Genomic DNA, 21,542 nt, shown 5'->3' on the forward strand with positions numbered 1-21,542 from the left:
GGAGCACAAATATGGTTACTTAGTTAGGTTCCAAGCGTGCAGAAGGTGCAATGATGAAGAAGGGGCCACCATTTTTGGAGCTTCATCTCATCTCTCATTCAATATTAATCCATGCTTTATTTTTGGGTGGTTTCATAATCATGGCTTAATTTTAATCAAATTGAAAGAAAAATGAAAGGGTCGATTCAATCATTCAAGCTAGCTAAAGCTAGTTGTATTTGTGTTTTACTTAATTAATATTATAACGTGTCAGTTGATATGTAATTGCAGGTTATAGTATGATTTAAATATTTGCTATTCATAAAAAGTTGGCTATACAGTATGGAAATGGCAATATTGAATGCACACTACTTTTAATATGTATATAAAATATTGAAGGACTGATCATCAGCCACGCATAGGGTAAATTAGCTAGCTCTTTTCTGAGCTTGGCCTGTGTGTGTGTGAGAGAGAGACTTATAATACACACATGAGTTTATTAATTAAATAAGCATGTGTAGATAAAGTGATGCTGAAGCATGATAGGTGCAGTAATCACAAAATCAATTTGCCTATATTATTACATGTCTATAACATTGGTTAATTATATATGGTTATAATATCAAATTAAAGTTCCCTAAAAGAGTAATTAAAAGCGCCACTTTGCAATTGCAACTACGGCTTGAAAACAATTAATTAATTTACAGTTAATTCTACTAGAAAAGAATATCAATTAACAATCTCCAATCGAGCTCCATTCAAAAAAAAAATCTCCAATCAAGCTGCATAAATAAACGAAGCTATGCAATATGTCAAAGATCAATCAAATTAAAGCATACTATATACCAATATGTTGGGAATTTGAGATTCCCAAAACATGCATGTAATATATATATTAATTACTTAAATAAAAAGAAAACCAATTAAGTTGTAAACTTTATTTTAATCCAATGAAGAAGTAACACGGTTAATAATGTTGGGCGGGGTGATCTTGGTGCTGGCTGCTAAACATCTCATCATTAATCAAGGAATTCAAGAATGAAGATAGAGAGTCGTCGTTGCAGCAATCTAGAATTCCTTTATCTCCATCTCCATCTCCATCTCTGTTATGACTATGATTAATAATGGAGGGATTAGGGTTGAAGGGTTTGTGAGTTTTGGGATCAATTCCTTCACTAATTAACTTCTTGCTCAGATGAGTATTCCAATAGTTCTTGATCTCGTTGTCTGTACGCCCAGGAATTCTTCCAGCTATTAAAGACCATCTACAATATATTTCATCACATTTGTGGAAATATTAGGAAATAAGAAATTAATGTATTATATTGTATTTCAAATTTTCCCTAACTTTTTATATACGAAATATAATTTCCTCCCTTCAAATTTGAGCTAATTGTTAAAAACATAACCGTAATTTTTAGTGTTTTTCAAAAAAGAGAACTATATATTACGAAATTTGAAAATGAAGACTATATGTTAGGGAATTTGAAAATTAAATTAGGACTATAGCTTCCATTTTTTACAATAGCAGATTAATAGTTAAAAGTTACGTCTTATTTTAACAATTAGCTCTCTTTCTGAAAAAGATTAAAAGTTACGGTACGTCTTATTTTAACAATTAGCTCGTCCAAATTTATTTTTAAATACAAAAATTTAATTTTGTCCGTTCATTTTTGAAATCTTAGCTTTGTCTCGGATGAGAAGGGTACAAAAAGACCTTATTTTTACGGCGGGATGTAACAACGAATTTCACATGTATGGCGGATTTTACAGCGAAGATTGAAATGTTGTTGTGTTGTGCCGTAATCTTGCGACGGTATTTCGTCTCTATAACTTAACGACTGGACAGTTTTTGTCGTAACTTGCATTAAAAAAAAGGGTTATTGACTCTTAAATACACTAACTTTGGGGGTAGTTTGGTTTTGCACATGAACTTTGAAAGGTGTAAAAAAATACATGAACTTTAATGTTGTTACAATTTTATCACAAATTCAAATATTAGATATTCAAACTCTATAAAAATCTTACGATTTACGGATTTAGAGATGTCTTGTACGATATCTTTTACAGATGTCCTATATGATGTATTTTTTTAAAACATCCGCTGAATACAGTCGATATTTCGACTTGCCACGTCATCTTTAATTTGAGAAAAAAAATGAATTTATGACATCGTATAAGACATTTGTAAAAGATATCGTATAAGACATCTCTAAACTCGTAAATCGTAAGATTTTTATGGAGTTCAAATATCTAATATTTGAATTTGTGATAAAATTGCTACAACATTAAAGTTCATGTATTTTTTTACACCTTTTAAAGTTCATGTGCAAAACCAAACTAACCCCAAAGTTGGTGTATTTAGGCGCTAATAACCCTAAAAAAAATTATAAAATCATATTTAAAATGTAACGATAGACTTTGTCCGTTGCAAACTTTTCGCAAAATTACATAACACAACTTTTTGAGAGAGAGAGAGGTACCTGTTGCCGAGGAGGCGGTGGAGGCGGAGGATGAGATCTTCCTCATCGGCGGAGATGTGGCCGCGCTTGACGGAAGGACGGAGGTAGTTCATCCAACGGAGACGGCAGCTCTTCCCGCAACGGAGGAGCCCCGCCTTCTTCGGCAAAGTCCTCCACCTCCCCTCGCCCTCTCTCTTTATGTAGTTGCTCAGCAGCTCGTCCTCCTCCGCCGTCCACGACCCCCTCTTCAGCCCCACTTTCGTGCAACACGGCGCCGGCTTCGCCTTCTTCCCCTCGCCGCCGGCTCTTGACGTCGACGGGATTCTCATTTGTTGTGATGTCGCTCTCTCTAGCTACTCTCAAACTCTATTGCTCTGCTTTCTTATTAGCATAGCGTTTGAGTTTGGTTTAATTGTTTTTCTCTATCTTATTAATTGATATGGTAGAAAACATACGTTTCTCAACGTGTTACTCTTACTTGTGCGTCTACAATATTTTCCTTGAGTTTTGTAATGATTTAGCAATACATTTCTTTTTATTTATTGTGAACTGTAAAAAGGTGATCGTTAGCAATTCTCGAAATGTTACCCATAGAAGCAAAAGTTGATATCGATTGAATTAATTATGTTTTCTAATTTTGTCGAGAGCTCTTCTATTGAGCATCTGCTATGAATTAAATGAAATCAATCATATATATAAATGCAAAATAGAATATTAAATTGAATTAAAAATGGTGACCTCGCTCTATTAATTAAAGAATAAAGATTAATGGTAACCACAGTAGAACACTACAAAAAAACGCGAAAATAGCGGCCAAAATTAGCGACGGCGAAGCCGCCGCCGACGGCACGGGGGCGGCAAAAACGGCGACCCGCCTTTTGACTATTACCGGTGCATTACCGACGGCAAAACAATCGCCGCTAATTAGCGGCGGTTGTGCCGTCGCTAATTTAAATATATGTTAATTTAAATACAAATTATTTATTACCGACGGCGTTGCGCCGTCGCTATTTACCGGCGGCAAGAGGCCGCCGCTAATCACCACCGCCGGTGACATCCGGCGATAGCACCACCGCGCGTCCGGCCAAAATTACCGACGGCATTTTTCCGCCGCTAATTACCGACGGCATATTCCAATTACCGAGGGCAAACGCCGTCGGTAATTTTTTTTTATTTTTTTATTTTTTTTTATATTTTTTTTTATTTTATTTTTTTTCATTTATCATCTAATAAATTGGTCAAAGATAATAATACAAAAACATTAAAATTAAATATATATTGAAATACAAGTGAAAATTTAAACATTGATTATTACTAATCTAAGATTATTACTAAGAATTCAAGATTCCTAGTAAGAAACTTATAATTCTAACTTTAGAATGTTAATTTGATTAGTGATCCACTCATCAATCATCACTAATCTAATATTATTACTAAGCATTCAAGATTATTAGTAAGAAACTTATAATTATAACTTAATAATGTTAATTTGAATAGTGATTCACACATCACTCATCACTAATGTAAGATATTACTTAAGAATTCAAGATTCTTAGTAAGAATCTTATAATTATAACTTAATAATGTTAATTTGATTAGTGATTCACTCATCAATCAACACTAAGGTTATGAATGGTGTATAAACTAGATTGATAAAAAAAAAATCGAAAATTAATAATAAATTAATTAATAAATATTTTTCCGACATAAAAATAAGAACGGAAACGAGCCCAATCCGTAATTAACAACATTTTTTGTATATCATCTCGACATATTCTAATGTTATGAATATATATGATATTGTATATTGAAGTAGACTTTAAATGAATTAATAGATACTATATATATCAATAATACGAGTGTTCTGTACTGGTGACCATTCGAAAAGAACTTCAAGGTTAAGCGTGCTTGACTTAGAGCACAACTTAGATGGGTGACCGCAACTAAGATGGGTGACCGACTGGGAAGTTCGTCTAAATTATGCAATACTGTATAAATACCGAAATAAATTGTGGATATACAATAAAATAAATAAATAAATAAAATAATTAAAAAAAATTAAAAAATATTATCTAGGGCAAATGCCGTCGGTAATTACCGACGGCATTTTGCCCTCGGTAATACCTTGAACAACTCCGGCGTGTGCGCCACCACCGTCCGGTGGAAATTAAGGCTGGGAATTTCGGGATCGGGTAATCGGGTACCCGATACCCGACCCGAAAAAATCGGGTATCGGGTACCCTATACCCGAAAAAATCGGGATCGGGGTCGGGGTCGAGTATTTAGGGTGTGAAAAAATCGGGTATCGGGTATACCCGATCGGGTATCGGGTATACCCGAATTACCCGATTTTTTAATTAATATATTTTAAAGTAACCCCCAGCCCAGCCCACTGCCGTTCGGCCCATTCCCATTTCAAAGTAACCCCCAGCCCAGCCCCAAGTAATCCCCATTCCCCAATCCCATCAATTCATCCCAAATCAATTCATCCCTATTCCCTCGATTCCCTCCCAATTCCCAAATCAATTCATCCCTCCCAACTCCAGAAATCCCTCCTGTCTCCAGCGAGTCGGCGACCCAGCGCGCCCCTAGCCCACCCGCCGTCGCCCAGACCAGAGTCGGCGACCAAGCGGCGCCCCTCGCCCACCCGCCGTCGCCCAAACCAGAGCCTGCCGCCAGTGGGGAGCTCGCTCCCAGTCCCAGCCCTCCTAGTCCCGCCGCCGCGCCGCTTGTGGAGCTGCCGCGCTTGTCGCCAGTGGAGCAGCAGCCGAGCTCCGACTTCTTCTTCTAATCTTCTTTTTTTTTTTTTTTTTAAATACAGATTTCCTATGTCAATGTTGAATTTGCTGCTTTGAATTTGGTCAATGTTGAATTTGGTCATTTTCTTTCTTCATGTGAATTTGCTGATTAGCTTGAATTTGATGCCCTGCTGCTACTGCCTTGAATTTGCTCCTTGTTATTTGTTGGTTTAGGGAAAGCCGAATTTCAGAAAAATTAACACTTTTGATCGGGTAATTTAGGGTACCCGAATACCCGACTCGGGTACCCGAGTCGGGTATTAGGGTACCCGATTTCAATTTCGGGGTCGGGGTCGGGTATAGGGATTAGGGGATTTTCGGGTTCGGGTACCCGATTTTTTCGGGTAGGGTACCTGAACCCGACCCGATTCCCAGCCCTAGTGGAAATTACCGACGGTGATCTCGCCGACGCTAATTACCGACGGCATTTGCCGTCGGTAATTTTCCGGCAACTCTCTGCCGTTCAACGGCGGTATTTAACGGCGGAAATGTCGGCGGCTTCGCCGCCTTTAATTGCCGGCGGCGGCCGATCGCCGTCGGTAATGGCGTTACCGACGAGCCGGTTAGCGACGGCGATTTTGCCGCCGGTAATCTTTATCACCGACGGCCGTGCCTTATTACCGACGGTAAAATGCCGTCGGTAATCGTACGTTTTTTTGTAGTGGAAGATAAAGTTCCTAACATTCATTGGGTGCATAGAAGAAAAGGAAAACACTAATTATCCAAAGATATGCTAACCATGTCATTTATAAGTGATTGCTTGAGAATAGTTTAAGAGCTGAAAAACTATTTTTTAAAATTGCATTAATTAACAAAACTAAATGTTGTTAATTAATTTAGATTCAGTTCGTCTCCAAAGCAAAATAAATAAAACTAAAAAACAAACAACAACAATACCAAGAAATGAGTTCTTTCATTTGAAATATTTTCATTCAATAATTTAACATGACTTCATCTTCACGCATTCAACCTTATCAATGAAACAAAACTTAATTCAAATAAAGAGGTGTTTGTTGCGGTTATTCATTAATAAACAGATCAAAAGCATACTCATTATAAAGAGAAAATTAATTAGAAGTTTTTAAGATACTTGACTCGAACTCATGTTAAATGGACTCAATCCCGATCCGCATTTGGGATATTTTGGATAAATTTTAAGCAATAAGATACAGACAAGATGGTCTGATGCAAGTTTTTCTTGAACCCTAAATAAGCCCTAATAGGGAAAAGACCTGTCGATCATCAAATCTTCATCTTGTCCGCCGTCTTTATTCTGATTTCTCATCTGATACTGAATCAAGTCGTCTTGATTGGGCAAATACTGCAGCTGCGGTGGCATCACCGCCTGCAGCAGGTAGGGCCGCGGCTGCGGAAGAAGCGGCGGCGGCGGGGGGGCGTAATATCCGCTGGCCGACTCGAAGAAAAACTGGCGCTTGAGTTGGAAGTTGCCGCCCTCAAAATGCATCATCATCGAGTTGTGATGATTCAAAGCGTGCATCTGCTGCAACCGGTGATGATCGAGGAGCATTTCCACCGCCTGCTGCTGCGGATTTTGATTCTGATTCATCACCGCCATTTCAAAGTCCACGCGGCCGCAGCGATTCTCAGCCGACGTCGACGACGATTGGTGCAGCTTCCTCCGCAGCGATTCAATTCGAGATCTGACGCCATCGGCCTTATCGCTCAGTAGTGCGTGGAACTGCCGGAGTTGGGATTCGTTCATCAAATTGAGCAATTCCGGCCGCGTGGGGTATTTAGCTTCGAGATTTTTGCGGCGCAGTTTGGCGACCTCGTCCTCGATCTGCTTCTTCCGTTCGTGGAAGAAGTCGGCGACGCCGAAGCTCTTGACGCCGGCGGAGTTTTTGGACTTGTAGAGGTCGATGATGCGGCGGACTTGGTCGGGGCTTTGGGGGGGCCAGATCTCGGGCTGGAGGGGGCCGGGGCCGTAGATGATCATGCAGGCGCTGACGTCGCAGAGAGTGGTGAATTCGTGGACTTTGCGGATTAGGCCTTCTTTTCTCTTTTTGAAGGTTGTGTTTCTTGATTTCTCCTTCTCAATTAGTTCCATCTTCAGCTTCGCCCTTCCCATCACCCCAGTTTTTTTATTTTTTTTCAGAGAGAGCCTGCAAATTAAAACAAACAGAAACAGCGTCAGTTTTTATATGTTATCATGTTTCGTATATATAGTCAATGGGCCGATTTTCTTTAATTTCGATCAAGATTTTTCATTAAATGGCTGCCAAATTTAGGAGATTTTGCCTTGTAGTATCTTTTTTGGTAACAGAATCTCCAATCGGAACAGGAACACTTTGAGTTGCATTAAATAAAATTATTAATTAATGAGTTTTATTCACTAAAACTGATTAAACTATGACCTAAAAGTGAATTTTAATGGCATTACGTTATTTAAATATATAGGAATGCACTACTTACTTAGATGGCAATCGTTTTTTCAAAAAAGAAAAAGATTAATTAATTGACTGATATATAGGTATAATCATTTTTATGCTCGGATTAATTATTTTTTAAAATTATTTAGGTTTGTTTTACGTTTGGTGAGGTGGGGTGGGGGGGTAACTTTAGATTTTTTTTAGTGGTTTTGTTTTCTTAAATATTTTGATTTTATTTTATATTTTTAAAACAAATTAGGAAATGTGTTTTTTTCTAAGAATTGATCTCTCCCTTTCTTATAATGATCCTGTAATTGGGTAGGTTAATTGCAAAAATTTGGTTATCTTCAATATATTGCAATATCAATTTAGATGGTGTAATATACTCCATAAAAGATGTAACATACAGTAATAAAGAATATAGTATCATTTGGTATGATGTGGCAACTTCCTTTTTTTAAGCTGCATTTGTCGTTTAAGCCACTTATCTTTGATATACATAGTATTGAATTTATTGATAGTTGAAAATTAAATTATGAATTAGTCATTTCAAAAGAAGACTGACTTGTGGGTTCAAATTATATAAATATTCTTTTTAAACACAAAACTCGTTATTCGTTCTGCAACACATTTGCAAAGAGCGCTCTCTTTCTAAACACAAAACTCCCGAATTGAAAATTAAATTGCTAGACAAAATAAGCAAGAGAAATAAAGGTAAGATGTTTTTTGTTTGAACGTGGATGATGATACTGGTTCTAAAATTTGCAGTTGAACACGATATTCCAGAAAGTAATATATGTGATGTGACTAATCTGCATGCATCAACAGCAGCTCATTTGACTTGATTTGATTTCCACCTCTCCTCCTCTTGGCTCCGCAGTGAAGTCTGCAGCGATGGATCACATTGCCAGGCGAGTTCATCTCATGGAAGCAGTCACTTGAATGAGCAGACCCAAAATTCAAGAGAAAAAGTAAGTTTCAGAATGAAACCTCAAAGCTTCTTGATGCATTTAGATGAAAACGAGCAGTGGCATGTCATACTACTATCCGATTCGAAGGTTTTGAAAGAAAACTATAACGCATTCAAGAAATTCAGCTTGAGTACCTCTGTCATACGGGCATGGTTTGTAGTCTCAAGTGTTTGTACTTCTGCTCTTTGTTGAAGCATCGTGCACTCTCCGTGAGGCCTTTGGACAACACCTGCGTTAGAGCATCGACACCTTCTTGTAATGCACCATCAATCTGCCATCCTAAAAAGGGAATATAAATAAACCTTTGCTTGTATGATTAGCAGAGTTGCATAACACAAATAGTAGCAAGCACATGATCCAAGTTAAGCATTATCATATAAAGAGCTCTCTCATTGGATCACACATAAACCAACTACAGATCAGAGGAGCTATTTGTACTGGTTCTCTTTCCTTTAAAATCATTTTAGAGCTATATGCAGGAGAGTGGCGGGCAATCAGGATAAACCACACTAAACATATAACATATTGCTCTGAGAAAATTTAAGCACGGGCATACCCTCTCTCGAGCTCTGGCATTAAATTTTTGGAGTAAGAATGCTTTTGGATCCATTTGACCAGCAGGCCTTCCAATACCTAACAAAACATAAGAATTGCACTTGATTTAGTTAATTACAGTTAAAATGACAAACCATGTAGCAAAATTCCTTAGTTGGGAAAACCAACATACCAATTCTTAAACGAGGAAATTCTCTATTCCCACGGAAATGATAGATCACGCTCTTCATTCTGGCAAAATCACATGGATCATAAAGCTCAAACAGCAGAAAGAAAGTCCCACCGACCACAAGACAAAATCTAACAATTCCTTCTCAAATGATGATCTTGAATTGTACTTCAGAAGACGGTCACATAACAGTACGATGGAAGACCACAAACAAAGTAACAAAATGAAATACTTAAGAGACCTAAAAGTTTGCATTCAGTTGAAAGATGAGATATTCCAGAAATACAATGCTAACTGCAAAAGTGCCATCCATATTCTATTACAGTGACGGCCATGTATGTATGAGGTAAAATCCAGCATCAAAGTAACGTCTTAGCATGAAAACGCACAATTTGCTACTACTACTTACCCGTTATGTCTTCCATGATTTCCCAGGGGGTTCAGACGAAGAACTCCGCAAGGCAAATCCATGTCATCATGAAGCTACATCAGCAAACTTTGGGCATCAGTATGAAAACGTATCACACCAATAGAAGGAAAGATGAATATTGTGTACCACTAGAACTCGGTTAAGGGGAAGCTTATAGTATGCTGCAAGAGGACCACTCTGCCAAAAAAAGAACGGGATCTAGTTCAGCAGCACGCACACAAACACACACAGAGAGTATCCATTAAGAAGTGTCAAATGAAATTCTTACAGATTCACCACTTAAGTTCATGTAAGTCTGAGGTTTAGCCAAGAAAACTGGAACCCCATTTACGAAACCTGAAAACCACATCCAGAAACTACCACATATTACAAAACCAAACTAATTAAAGTTTTTAGCACAAGTATAAGAAATCATATGAAACGTGCCTTTTCCAAATATAGCTTTGCAGTGGACAGAGTCCATCGCTATCTCATGTGATTTCGCAAATGCATCAATGAATTCAAAACCCACATTATGTCTGGTGCCCATAAATTTATCACCTGGATTGCCCAAACCCACAAAAAGCCAAGGCCGCGGTTCAGGGGATGCGGCGGCAGTGTAAATGCAGCGCCTCGGAATCTGCCTTAGAAGCATTATTCACTGTGCTGCAACAATTTTGAAGAACGATGTCATAAATTGAGATTCGGCGTTGTGAAACTATAATGAATGGCATCCAAATGTTGAAAAGAATCCACAAATTCCCAAACTAGTGGTCACTTCTGCCCAAATTCAATTGGAAACCCTAGTTTACAAATCTTGATTTACGATTTCCAAATACTCACACAGTCAATTTTTCCTAGTTCTCTCAGTCTCTTACTTTCACAATTCATAAATCGAAACCAGAATTTCTCTCGTCACAAAAACACCACGAGTCCACGACAATGAAAAATTTGAATTCGAACGTCGATAGGCGACACGACGGCACAGCAGTTGAGATTGAGAGCAATGAGAGGTGGGGGCGGTGCGGTTGCGGCGCAGGCTCTGCCGCGGGTTACTGCTGCCTGCTGGTCTGTTGCGGGCCTGCGGCGGGGTGGAGACAGGAGGGAGGAGGCGGCGCCGGCAGAGAGGTCAGGCAGCAGAGACGAGGAGGGGCTGGCAGCAAGCAAAGGCGGCGACGCGTCGGAGAGAAGAGGGAGCACCGGCGCAAGAGTGGATATAGCTGAGTTGAGAAACGGCGGTGTAGGCTGTAAGATTCAATTATTAGTATTTTTTTTTTGTTTGTTTTTTTGAGACGTGTATGATTAAAGTAGAAAATAAAATGATCAAATAAATATAATTGTAGATTGATTATATTATTATACGGGTAAAAGTCACTTTATGTTCCATCGTTTTAGCGAATTTTCAAAAATGTCCATGTGTCCTATTAAAATTATCTGGCTCCCGAAAATTGACGTGGATAATCGGAGCTCCTACATGACTTGTCTACGTGGACTTATTTATCTACATGGAAAAATTGTTGTCTTATGAAAAAAAAAATGAAATAACACATCAAATATTGTAAACGTTAGCGCTTAAAAAATTTCCAAAGTCCAGAGAGAAGAACACTTAGATCTCATGAAGTTCAACTCATCGCGCGAATAATCTTGAGAGAAGACGAAGCCAGATTTCAAATCGCGTCGGCATCATCATCTTCGACGCGGTAGCAACATTTCCATCTTTAACGACGACGCTCGGCAGCGTCTGAAATTTCAAACCCTAACAAGATTTTTCAATTCGATATAAATAAAAGTAGGTTCTTACAGTTTTTTATCTAATGCAGTGAGAGTGTCTTAAGACATTAGCAAAACCACAACGCCTAATTTTAATATCTTGCATAAGTGAAGTATAGGAACAAATAAACCTCAAACTAATAGATCTGTCACTTCCACCACACCTCATCTTTCTTCTTCTCAAACCTCAAACTTACAAAACTAAATCTCGACAGATCAAAGCTTCCCCACGCACAAAAAGTTAAAAATGAAAAAATGGCTTTTTTGTGAAATCACTTTTGACTGGATGAGTTATCTATAAATTGAGAGAGGGATGGAGTTAGGGGCGTGGAAGAGCCGACCATTCGCCGAAAATTGCAGGGGCGGCGGCGGCGATTTCTGAGGTAGAAACTTGGAGTAGATTCTTTTGTGAGTATGTTCTGGAATTATGGAGATTGAGAGAAGGGACGATGATAGAGAGAGAGAGAGAGAAAAGTCAGGAGAAAGTGGTGCAGGATCGACGAGGCGCCGGCCTCGCCGCAGTTCAGAGTTGGAGGCAGCGTCGATCAGACGAGGTGTCGGCCTCGCCAAAGAACCTTGAAGAGGAATTTAAGAACGATGAAGAGAAAAAACGAAAATGAAACTATGACGTTTTAGTTTATGTGTATTTTAGTTTTTTCTTTTTCTTTTTCTTTTTTCTTTTCAACCGACGTAGACAAAGCCATGTAGGAACTCCGACTATCCACGTCAATTTCCGAGAGCCGGATAATTTTAATAGGACACAGATGATATTTTTTATTAGGTTGGGCATCGTTTTGATATTATCGTTAGGTTTGGACATTTTTGAGAATTTGCTAAAACGATGAAACATAAAGTGATCTTCACCCTTGTTATATTAAAGTTGAGTACCTGATCAAGTATACTTATACCAATTAAATTCATGTCCTAATATTCGATCCTGCCTTGACTCTCGATATTCTCAAGTATATGTATTAAGTCGGGTGTTACTCGATAATTCGGTATCTGAATTTACACTCCTAAGGGCGTGTTTGGTGTCTTCCAACGGATTAAGGCATATAGATTAGCAATGGATACCTTTTATCGATTAAGCTAGATTAAAAATTCATAATGGTGTTTGATACCATTTACTAAAATGTTTATATCTTGTTCGGTACTCAATACAAAGGCATAGATAAAGGAGTTAAAAGACATAACTCTCCCTCCACTAAACCCATAAAGACAAGCGTACCCTTTGATTTTCACCCCACGCTACATATTCCCTATTCCTTCATATTTTGCAGCATTCACTTCTTGCGCCATAGGAAGGGTCACAGAAGCTGAAACGACACGCCTGGAAGTGGACGATTTGCGCCGATCTGCACCGCGACAAGAATGAGTTCAGCAACTCAAGGTTAAAAAGCTTTGAACATCTTTGATATTATTTCCAGAATCCCTATGTGTTATATGTGTTAGTTCGACTATTACTCGCTACATTTGTGTCTGAATCATATGATATATGTTATGCTCATGTAAATGCAATGCTTCAAAGATGTAAAGATCTATACTTTTTTTGTGTTTCATTGCAAAGCTTTGTTGTTAGGGGACAGGTGTCGCATATGCTTCGACATATGCTAGTAGTTTTTTGAGATGGGACTACTGTTCCATTGCTTATTTAATTTCGACATATGCTGGTAGTTTTTTGAGATGGGACTATTGTTCCATTGCTTATTAAATTTTTGTGTTGGTGCTACTGTTCCATTGCTTATTTATTTTTTGTGTTGCTTTCTATGGCGTTGAGCAACAGGAAGCAATGGATTCGTTCGTGGTGGTCGGTTAAACAAGACCGACAAGACCCGGCGTAGTTGGTCGGCTCGAGAGGAGGAGATTTTGTTGGCTGCATTGAAGGAGTTGGTGGCGCAAGGCTGGAAATCGGATAATGGTTTTCGCGCCGGATATTTGAATAAGTTGGAAGAAGCGATGAAGAAGGAATACCCAACTACGGATTTGAAGGGAATGCCTCACATCAATTCCAAAATCACAATATGGAAGAAGAACTACTCTTCGCTATCGTATATGCTAGGGAAAAGTGGAATTGGCTTTAACTTGAAGGGCACACACACTATCGACTGTGACGATGAACAATGGCAGGCAATCCTGAATGTAATGGGCTTTCCTTTACGTTGTATAATACAGTTTATGGGGCTGCTTTACCTAACAATCTGAATTTTCTTGCAGCGTGATTCAAATGCGCGTCTTATGCGCTACAAAAGTTGGCCACATTTGGATGATTGGAGGGTGATATTTGGAAAAGATAGGGCTACCGGCGAGGGGGCGGAAGATATCATGGAGGCTGCGCACGAAATGTACCGTAACATCGACCTCACCGAGCCACACGTTGATGGAGATTATCACGTCACTCTTGATGACATGTACGAGCCCGCAGATGCAGATGATAGTGTGAGTCAAAGCGTCAAAGCTTCACCCGAAGTGCGTTCATCGACTAGGAAGAGGAAACGAGATGATGGCATCGATAGGATGTTCGCCGCGCTGTCTGAGATCACCACCACTACGGGCGATCGATTGGAGACACTTGCAAGTAGGATGGGGTATGATTTCGACATCTCAAAGGCGAGGAAGGAGGTCTTTGCCCAACTGGGCTCTATCTCGGGACTAACCCTCAAGGACAAGTTCGAAATCACCGACTTGCTTGCTAAAGAGGTAGAGCGCCTTGACGTTTTTACCAGCCTGCCGGATGAAGCGAAATCCGAGTACGTCCACTATCTGCTTGACATGAAGTTGAAGTAGCTTGCTATTTCAACTAACCGAAGTTGCTGCTGTTTTTGAGAAACCTCACAGACACGTTAAGTACTCCTATGTGAGATGATTTGGATCTGTTTTAGTTTGTGATTTCTGTTCTTTTTTTTCAAGTACCTAGAATGCTATTATCTTCCCGCAGACGGTATAAGTTTGGCTTGATAATGTTGTTGGATTATTCATGACATGTTGGATTATTCATGACATTTTATATTTGAAGTCCTTGGCAGATTACTTGCTTGTGTTAGTTATTAAAAAATTTTCATTGTCTATAGTAAGAACAGGTACATGATTGGAGCAGTCAAAAAGCTTCAATGGGAACAATGACAATATAATTATAACAACTCCAATACTTGATAGATCGAATTATGATAACTCCAACTTAATTATATAAACCAAAATTAAAGGACAAACCCTTTGCCCTTTTATAGTCGTTGGAGTATCAACAACATCAACAACTTCAATGGACCAACAACAAAAGGAAATTCAATGGACACACGACACATGCGTAGCAACGCAAGTTAAAATTAAGAAAGAAGGTCCACAACAAAAACATAGCTTATATAAAATCTGAAATCTATTTAAAAGGTGAAGATGAGGCACATGAGCTACCGCCAAATCCACCTTCGCTGCTCTTGTCATCTTTTGGCTTAGCCAGAAATGCATTTTTGGGGGAAGACTTGGAACGCGGCGGTTTAACGAACTTGCTTTTTATAGTCGACCATGGGACGTAGACGTGACCCTTGACATCGTTAGGGAACGCTGGAGAAACACTAGAGCAAGCGTCATCAACAACAAATAGCTTACGAGAAACGGGTTTGGGTATAGGAGAATTTACTTCATCTTCCGATGAACTACCATCTGAATTCTTATGGGTGCCTTGATTTTTTTTACCGGTTGGCAAAGAATCCTCTATCACGATAACAGTATGTGTTACCTCCACCTTCACATCATTAGCGCCAAACAACAAACACATACGGTAGTACTCGGGCTCGCCGCGATGATAGTATGCTTGGAAGAATGGGTTGTCCTATCCACGGTGAAAATTGTTGTGAGTAAATCAAAGTGAAAAATCACTGAGATAAACGCAAAAAATCATACTAATAGTTGTTCCAATTAAACCGAAGTGTGATAAACTTATTTACCTTGAAGAGCCGAGCCCACACGGCATCATCGGCGTGGATAACATTCATGTGTTCATCCCAACAGGTTTCGGGCATGTTCATGAGATGCTTGAACGTCGCATAGCGATGTTGGAGAAATTCCACACGATCCTCGACGTTCACAAACGATAAATCGGCCTTCAGTTGCGAGTGAAGTGATTTCATGGCGTATATAAGTACATGTGGTGCAAGCTGCGGCGGCGTTGGCTTGCATTCCTCGATCTTCTCGGTGAGGCACTTGAGTAGCAGCTCATCTTTCGTGGCGTCCCACTTACAATTATAGAGGAACCATGTTTGGGGCTTAACAGAGGGGAGTGACATTTTGGAGAATAGCAATGGAGAAAAGAGAAAATGTTGTGTGTGATGGTGGAGATTTCGAGCAGAACTAATGCAGATTTTATATAGGATTTGAAGTATTGTATCACTAACCAGAAATTAATACACTACTTAATTTGGTGGTGGGTGGAAGTTAGTATTCATATCCATAAGTATTCCAACAGAAATTGTCTGCAATCACAAGTAACAACACCAAAAAAGGTATTTGACCAATTTGATGCATTAATGTCATTCAATTTTTTTGGGAAAAAAAATGTATGTATAAAACCGAGACTAAAACATATCCATAATTATAAAAAATCGAAATACAAAGTGCAACAAAATCACAATTCAAACACACAATATATATATATATATATATATATATATATATATATATATATATGAAAGATCAATCTATAATTATAAAATAAGGACAATTTATAAATAATAATTATTCATTTTTTTAGCACATACCCACTAACTTTTTTTATCTCTCGTCTCTTTATCTTTTTTTTTTTTTATCTCTCTTCTGTTCTTTTTTTTTTATATTGAATCTTTTTTTTTGGTCAAGGAAAATGTCATGTGAATGTGTTGTTTTAGCTTGCAACCCCTGCTGCTTTGGTTGGTCATTTTCTCAAGTCACTTGCAGCATGAGAGGCCTTACTAATGAACTACGTGCAGAAACTATGATGATGGATGCACTGAACAATGTTGATAAGGAATTGAAGAAACCTCTCTTGAGAACATTATACCTGCAAACAAGAATTAAAAAAAAGGCATGCATTCGTATATACCCGCAAAGCTACAAACCAAGAAAAAACAGTAGCACTTGAACAAATAACCACAAGCACAATTCAAATATCCCAAGTGCAAGGTAACTTCAACACAAAAGCAACAAAACAGAAGCATTTGAAGAAAGGTAGTCAAAAACATAGTCGATTCAACGATGCCTAAGTTATGAAGCCATGAACCATCCCCTTACATAAATTTGCCTATTACAATCCCGACTACAAGTGTCACAATGGAAAAAAACAGGTTTGTGGTATGGAGATCGAGATATCCACGTGGAGAATGCAAGCAAACGCCCCGGTGGTCAATTTCTTGAACCGCATCAAAGACATTTGGTGCCATGGATTGGGAATGAGCTCGTGGTTGATTGTTTCGAATGGGAGAATCCACGGAAGACGCTGACCACATTGAACACACAACGTGATACTCATCGTACCAATAGAATCCCTTGGGGTGATTTCCTTCTAATGGACACTTGTAGTAATATCGACCTGGAAAATTTGCTCCAGGACCAGCACACTTTAGATTCATTGCTCCGTGACCGCAACTACAAAACGGGGTGGTATTTGAAACATCGGACATGGCCTCCATTCTGAGAATAAACCACAACAAGGTAAGAAATATATATCAATTTCACAGAAAAAACACAACAGCAACAGCAGCATTTGAAGTGAATTTAATGGCAGAATTTGCACAATAAACATAATCAAATATACACAAAAATCAGCACATATAGACAAAAATTTTACTTAACTATGAACTCGTTTGTAGGCAGACATTATTTAGGCATAATTAATATACTGCTGCCACATTCCTTCCGCCAAAGTGTCTCTAGCTGCATTCCATTGGGGAGAAGATTCAACATTTTCAACAAAGTTATGAGATTCTACATCCACATCACCATCTTCAACCATCGCATTGTATTGTTCTTCAATTGGGTCAACAACCATTTGTTTGCGGATGAAGTTGTTAATTAAAAATGTTGCCATTATTAGCCTATTTTGAACCTTTATCGGATAAAATGTTGTAGATCTTAGTATCCCCCATCTCATCTTCATTATCCCGAAAGCCCTCTCAACCACATTACGTGCCTTAGCATGTCTTAGGTTAAAAAGTTCCTCCTTGTTTTGAGGTCGGGCAGAATTAGGACCCCACTCTTTAAGGTGGTATCGAACACCTTTAAAAGGTGTTAAAAAACCCTCACTATTTGCGTAACCATTGTCACACAAATAGTATTTTCCTGCCGAGGTCACAACAAACAAACAAGAATAGTTATATTCCAGCAATTATTATCAAACACCAATGACAGCTAGAATCAATAATAAAGTACGCGAGTTATTGGCTATACCCTTGGGAACTTTTAATCCGTGTGGTCTGTTCAATGCGTCCCGCAGTATTCTAGAATCATTGGCCGAGCCTTCCCACCCGGAAAGAACATAAACAAAGTTCAAGTTCCGATCACAAACGCCTAAGACGTTCGTAGAGATCTGCCCCTTCCTTGTCCTATATCGAGGCTTATCAATATTGCTAACTGTTACGTTGATGTAGGTGCCGTCTAATGCTCCTAGACACCCCTATTCATGAAATACAGTTACAACAAAGTTATATTATTATTTATTAACACTTCAACATAATTTAACATGACATGACTATAGTTGGATTTAGTTACCTTGAACCATTGCCATCTCGTGTCCGTGCATTCATCTGTGACAGCCTCGGGCTTAACCAGGAACACATCATGTAAGCTAATAATTGCTCCTAATACCGCGTGGATATAATGCGATACCGTTTGCCCAGACCTCCAAAAATTAAATTTAACTACCCTATTTTTTTTGTGATGGGCCAACACAGACAAAAATATGGCAACCTGTTCCTCTACTTTAACATAATTCCCATCAACTAAACCCCCTCTTTCCCGCAAGATTCGACAAAGTCTCCCAAAGGTACTACGGTCCATACGTAAGTTAGCAATACAATCAATATCCGTAGCATCTATCATTCGACCTAGATGTTTTATTTGGTCAGGCATCCTACAAATCATGCTATATGTAGGTACTGCTGTATGACGTTTTCTCTTCCTTGAATAAGTCTTAGCTATATATGCAATGACAATAGCAATTTGTATAATATGATCACGCAAAATTTCTTGTAGTACCAAGAATAATATGTCTTTATCACGAGGACATACTCTTCCAGCCATCTAAAACAGAAAGTAGGGATGTATAAGTCAAAACTGAATTTTTCAACATATACTTATGCCTATTGTATCTATTGTTCCATTAATTAGGCAAGTACAAATTTTATTTTGCAACCTCACAAATATGTAAAGCAGCAACATGCCATACAATAACAACAAATAGGCCAACTAAGTAATGGTAAATCTAGCAAATTTTCTGATACAGTACAACAACAGCAACTGTAACACAATCTCCATCACATTAAAAAAATTTAAGATCAATCAGTTTATCAATAAGATCAAGGACCTAAGAACAAACTTTTAGTTGCCTTCAATTGTTGCAGTATAATGCTCACCCAAGCTTACTGTCTTTGCCTAGCTGGAATGTACTCCACAGCGACGTCGTCTACGAAACAGAAAACGGAGGAGGTTAACCCAATATCTGGACCAAAAATCAAACCAATATCTAGTTGCACAAATGCCCAATATCTAGATGCACAAATGCCCAATATTTGGCCCTAATTTCAGAATCTCGCGAAAAACAGATGGAGCTGCTAATTTTAGACGAAATCAAAGCAGTAAAATAAACTCCCAATTTGCGAATCGAAACATGTAAATATGGGGGAACCCTATCTCTCAAATCCAAAAGGAAATCACAAAAAATAGGAAAGAAAGAATATGAATCGGTGAATCCAAACCCATTTTTAAAGTTTGGGTTCTTACCGTTCTGCGTCAATTCTTCGATCGGCTTTTCGATTGTCGCGAGCTCTGCAGAATAGCAAAGATGAAGAAATACGCGCGGCTGATTTTTTGACCTAGAAACGAGTTTTGAATAAAAAATTTGAAGGGTAATTAAGGCAGCGTAAATGTTTTCCTGAAGTCTGGAAGTGGTATCAGAGGGGGGAGTCGCGAGACGTTTTAAGGGGTGAACATCACTTTTTCACCGGGCCATGCCTTTTTTGCGGGCTACTCGGAAAAAGTTTAACTGGCACCAAACAATTGTAAAGTGCCGGATACCTTTGCTAATCTGCACTATGAGGTGGCACCAAACACGCCCTAAGTTAATAAGTTTGTAATGTTTATAATAAATTTGGGTAGGTTATCTATATCTATATCTAATGTAGAAGCTAAATTATCCAAAACTGCATTTATTGATTATAGTTATATTTATTTATTAAGGATTATTACTGTCCAAATACACCAATTTTGATGTAGTTTGATTTTACACATGAACTCTGAATGGAGTAAAAAATACATAAATTTTAATGTTGTAGTAATTTTACCGTGAATTCAATTATAGACATTCGAAATCTATATATTCCTACTATTTTCAGGTTTAGAGCTATTTTATAGGATATCTTTTAGAGTCCTATACGATGCCATTTTCTAAAACGTCCGATGTGCACGCGTCGATATTTTGACTTGCCATGTCAGCTTTAATTTGAGTGAAAATTGAATTTGTGGAAAAATTATTATAACGTTAAAGTTCACGTACTTTTTTACTCATTTCAAAGTTTATGCGTAAAATCAAACTACCCCATAAATTGATGTATTTAGAAGCCAATAACCCATTTATTAAACATTATATTGATGAATTAATGGGCCAAATTAGAGCATCCACATCCCCTTACTCGATGGGGCTTACTCGAGTAAGGGGAACATCGAGTAAACCTCGAGGCTTACTCGTTCTTTCGAGTAAGACGCGAAGGCTGAAATTAAAGGCGCGTGTAATGCACGCGCCTATTAAAAAAATGATTTTTTGAATTTGCCAATTACCTTTTTTTCTCTTTTTTCTTTCTTTTTTCTTATTTGACCGTTGCCTTTTATTTTTTATTTTTTCTTTTTCTCCCATTGGACTGTTGCCTATTTCCTTTAAAAAATAAAAAAATAAATCTTCTTCTATTTATACACTCTCTTTCTCCACCAAAATTCACAATTCTCTTCATCCTCTCTCTGAAACTCTTCCAAAATTAGCTAAATTTTTTTTAATGTAATTTTTAATTATGTCTTTAGTTTTTTTATGTAATTTTTAAGTTTTTTTTAAATTAATGAAATTTTAATTTGAAGTAATTGTGTTATTTAAATTGGTGCAATTAAAATTAACTAAAAAATACCAAAATCAAAACTAATGAGTATGCTCCATGTGGGGTGCTTACTAATATGTGGTCCCCCACTCCATTGAATAATGAGTTTACTCAATGAATGTGAATGCTCTTCTGAATATTAAAATTATTTTAAAATAATATTTATTTTTAAAAATAACACTTTCGTTCATCGCACGAACGCACAATTGCCTTCACGCCAATTTAATTTTTCTTTTTCATCATCAATACAAGTTCAACTTTGAGTGATCCCAAGAGTTTCATGGACATGATTTTTGATTAAATTTCCTACTTACTCCATCGTATTGCATTATGTGTGTATATATATAGGGTATGTATCTATAGAGAATTAGATACTAGTAAAGAATAGAGAATATATATATATACCGTCTGATCTGTGTGCACTACCCAACGCAGCCTGCGTCTCTTGCTGGAAAGCTTGCTGACTTTGTACCAGATTATTAATAATCTGACTGCTCTGTTCCAGACTTTTAAGAATATCACACATACTGGACTCTGGGCGGTCGGTATGGGCATACCGCCCAGCCTGCGGCTGTGCGCTGGTGAAAAATTCAGGCGAATGATTCCAGCTGAAATTTGGATGATTATCCTTTTGAATTTGAGCTCCAACAAAGCATCTAACTAAGGAAGTTAGAGCATCGAGTTTCTCATTCACACATGCATCTTCTGATCTGGTG

The 21,542-nt window shown here is 38.1% G+C and overlaps 4 protein-coding genes across 13 annotated transcripts; 1 reads left to right on the forward strand and 3 right to left on the reverse strand.

Annotated features, from left to right (window-relative positions):
- Positions 1–794: 794 nt before the first annotated feature.
- On the reverse strand, positions 795–3,055 carry LOC130992677 (transcription repressor MYB5-like). Its single transcript, XM_057917427.1, has 2 exons — positions 2,463–3,055; positions 795–1,244 (listed from the first exon to the last, which is right to left on the reverse strand). The coding sequence occupies exons 1-2, from the start codon at positions 2,768–2,770 to the stop codon at positions 947–949; spliced, it is 606 nt and encodes a 201-aa protein (XP_057773410.1). The 5' UTR covers positions 2,771–3,055; the 3' UTR covers positions 795–946.
- A 3,234-nt stretch (positions 3,056–6,289) lies between these two features.
- On the reverse strand, positions 6,290–7,621 carry LOC130992652 (agamous-like MADS-box protein AGL80). The gene has a single exon (XM_057917389.1). The coding sequence runs from the start codon at positions 7,326–7,328 to the stop codon at positions 6,456–6,458; it is 873 nt and encodes a 290-aa protein (XP_057773372.1). The 5' UTR covers positions 7,329–7,621; the 3' UTR covers positions 6,290–6,455.
- A 717-nt stretch (positions 7,622–8,338) lies between these two features.
- Positions 8,339–12,155, reverse strand: LOC130992670 (peptidyl-tRNA hydrolase, mitochondrial). 10 transcript variants are annotated; one of them, XR_009091317.1, is made up of 9 exons: positions 10,612–12,155; positions 10,181–10,394; positions 10,023–10,090; positions 9,881–9,931; positions 9,734–9,807; positions 9,328–9,386; positions 9,157–9,233; positions 8,735–8,879; positions 8,339–8,566 (listed from the first exon to the last, which is right to left on the reverse strand). XR_009091317.1 is itself a non-coding variant. In XM_057917417.1 (9 exons), exons 2-8 carry the CDS (start codon positions 10,386–10,388, stop codon positions 8,740–8,742), a joined length of 627 nt encoding a protein of 208 aa, XP_057773400.1. In that variant the 5' UTR covers positions 10,389–10,394; positions 10,612–12,155; the 3' UTR covers positions 8,339–8,566; positions 8,735–8,739. The 10 variants fall into 10 exon arrangements, 7 of the variants coding, with proteins under 7 accessions (XP_057773400.1, XP_057773397.1, XP_057773399.1 ...); XR_009091316.1 differs by having other exon boundaries at positions 10,181–10,399; XR_009091315.1 differs by having other exon boundaries at positions 10,181–10,399; positions 10,577–12,155.
- A 627-nt stretch (positions 12,156–12,782) lies between these two features.
- Positions 12,783–14,474, forward strand: LOC130992647 (uncharacterized). Its single transcript, XM_057917375.1, has 3 exons — positions 12,783–12,893; positions 13,287–13,642; positions 13,718–14,474. The coding sequence occupies exons 1-3, from the start codon at positions 12,875–12,877 to the stop codon at positions 14,285–14,287; spliced, it is 945 nt and encodes a 314-aa protein (XP_057773358.1). The 5' UTR covers positions 12,783–12,874; the 3' UTR covers positions 14,288–14,474.
- The last annotated feature ends 7,068 nt before the right edge of the window (positions 14,475–21,542 follow it).

This window comes from Salvia miltiorrhiza, chromosome 7, assembly GCF_028751815.1.
Source record: "Salvia miltiorrhiza cultivar Shanhuang (shh) chromosome 7, IMPLAD_Smil_shh, whole genome shotgun sequence".
Lineage (NCBI taxonomy): Eukaryota > Viridiplantae > Streptophyta > Magnoliopsida > Lamiales > Lamiaceae > Salvia > Salvia miltiorrhiza.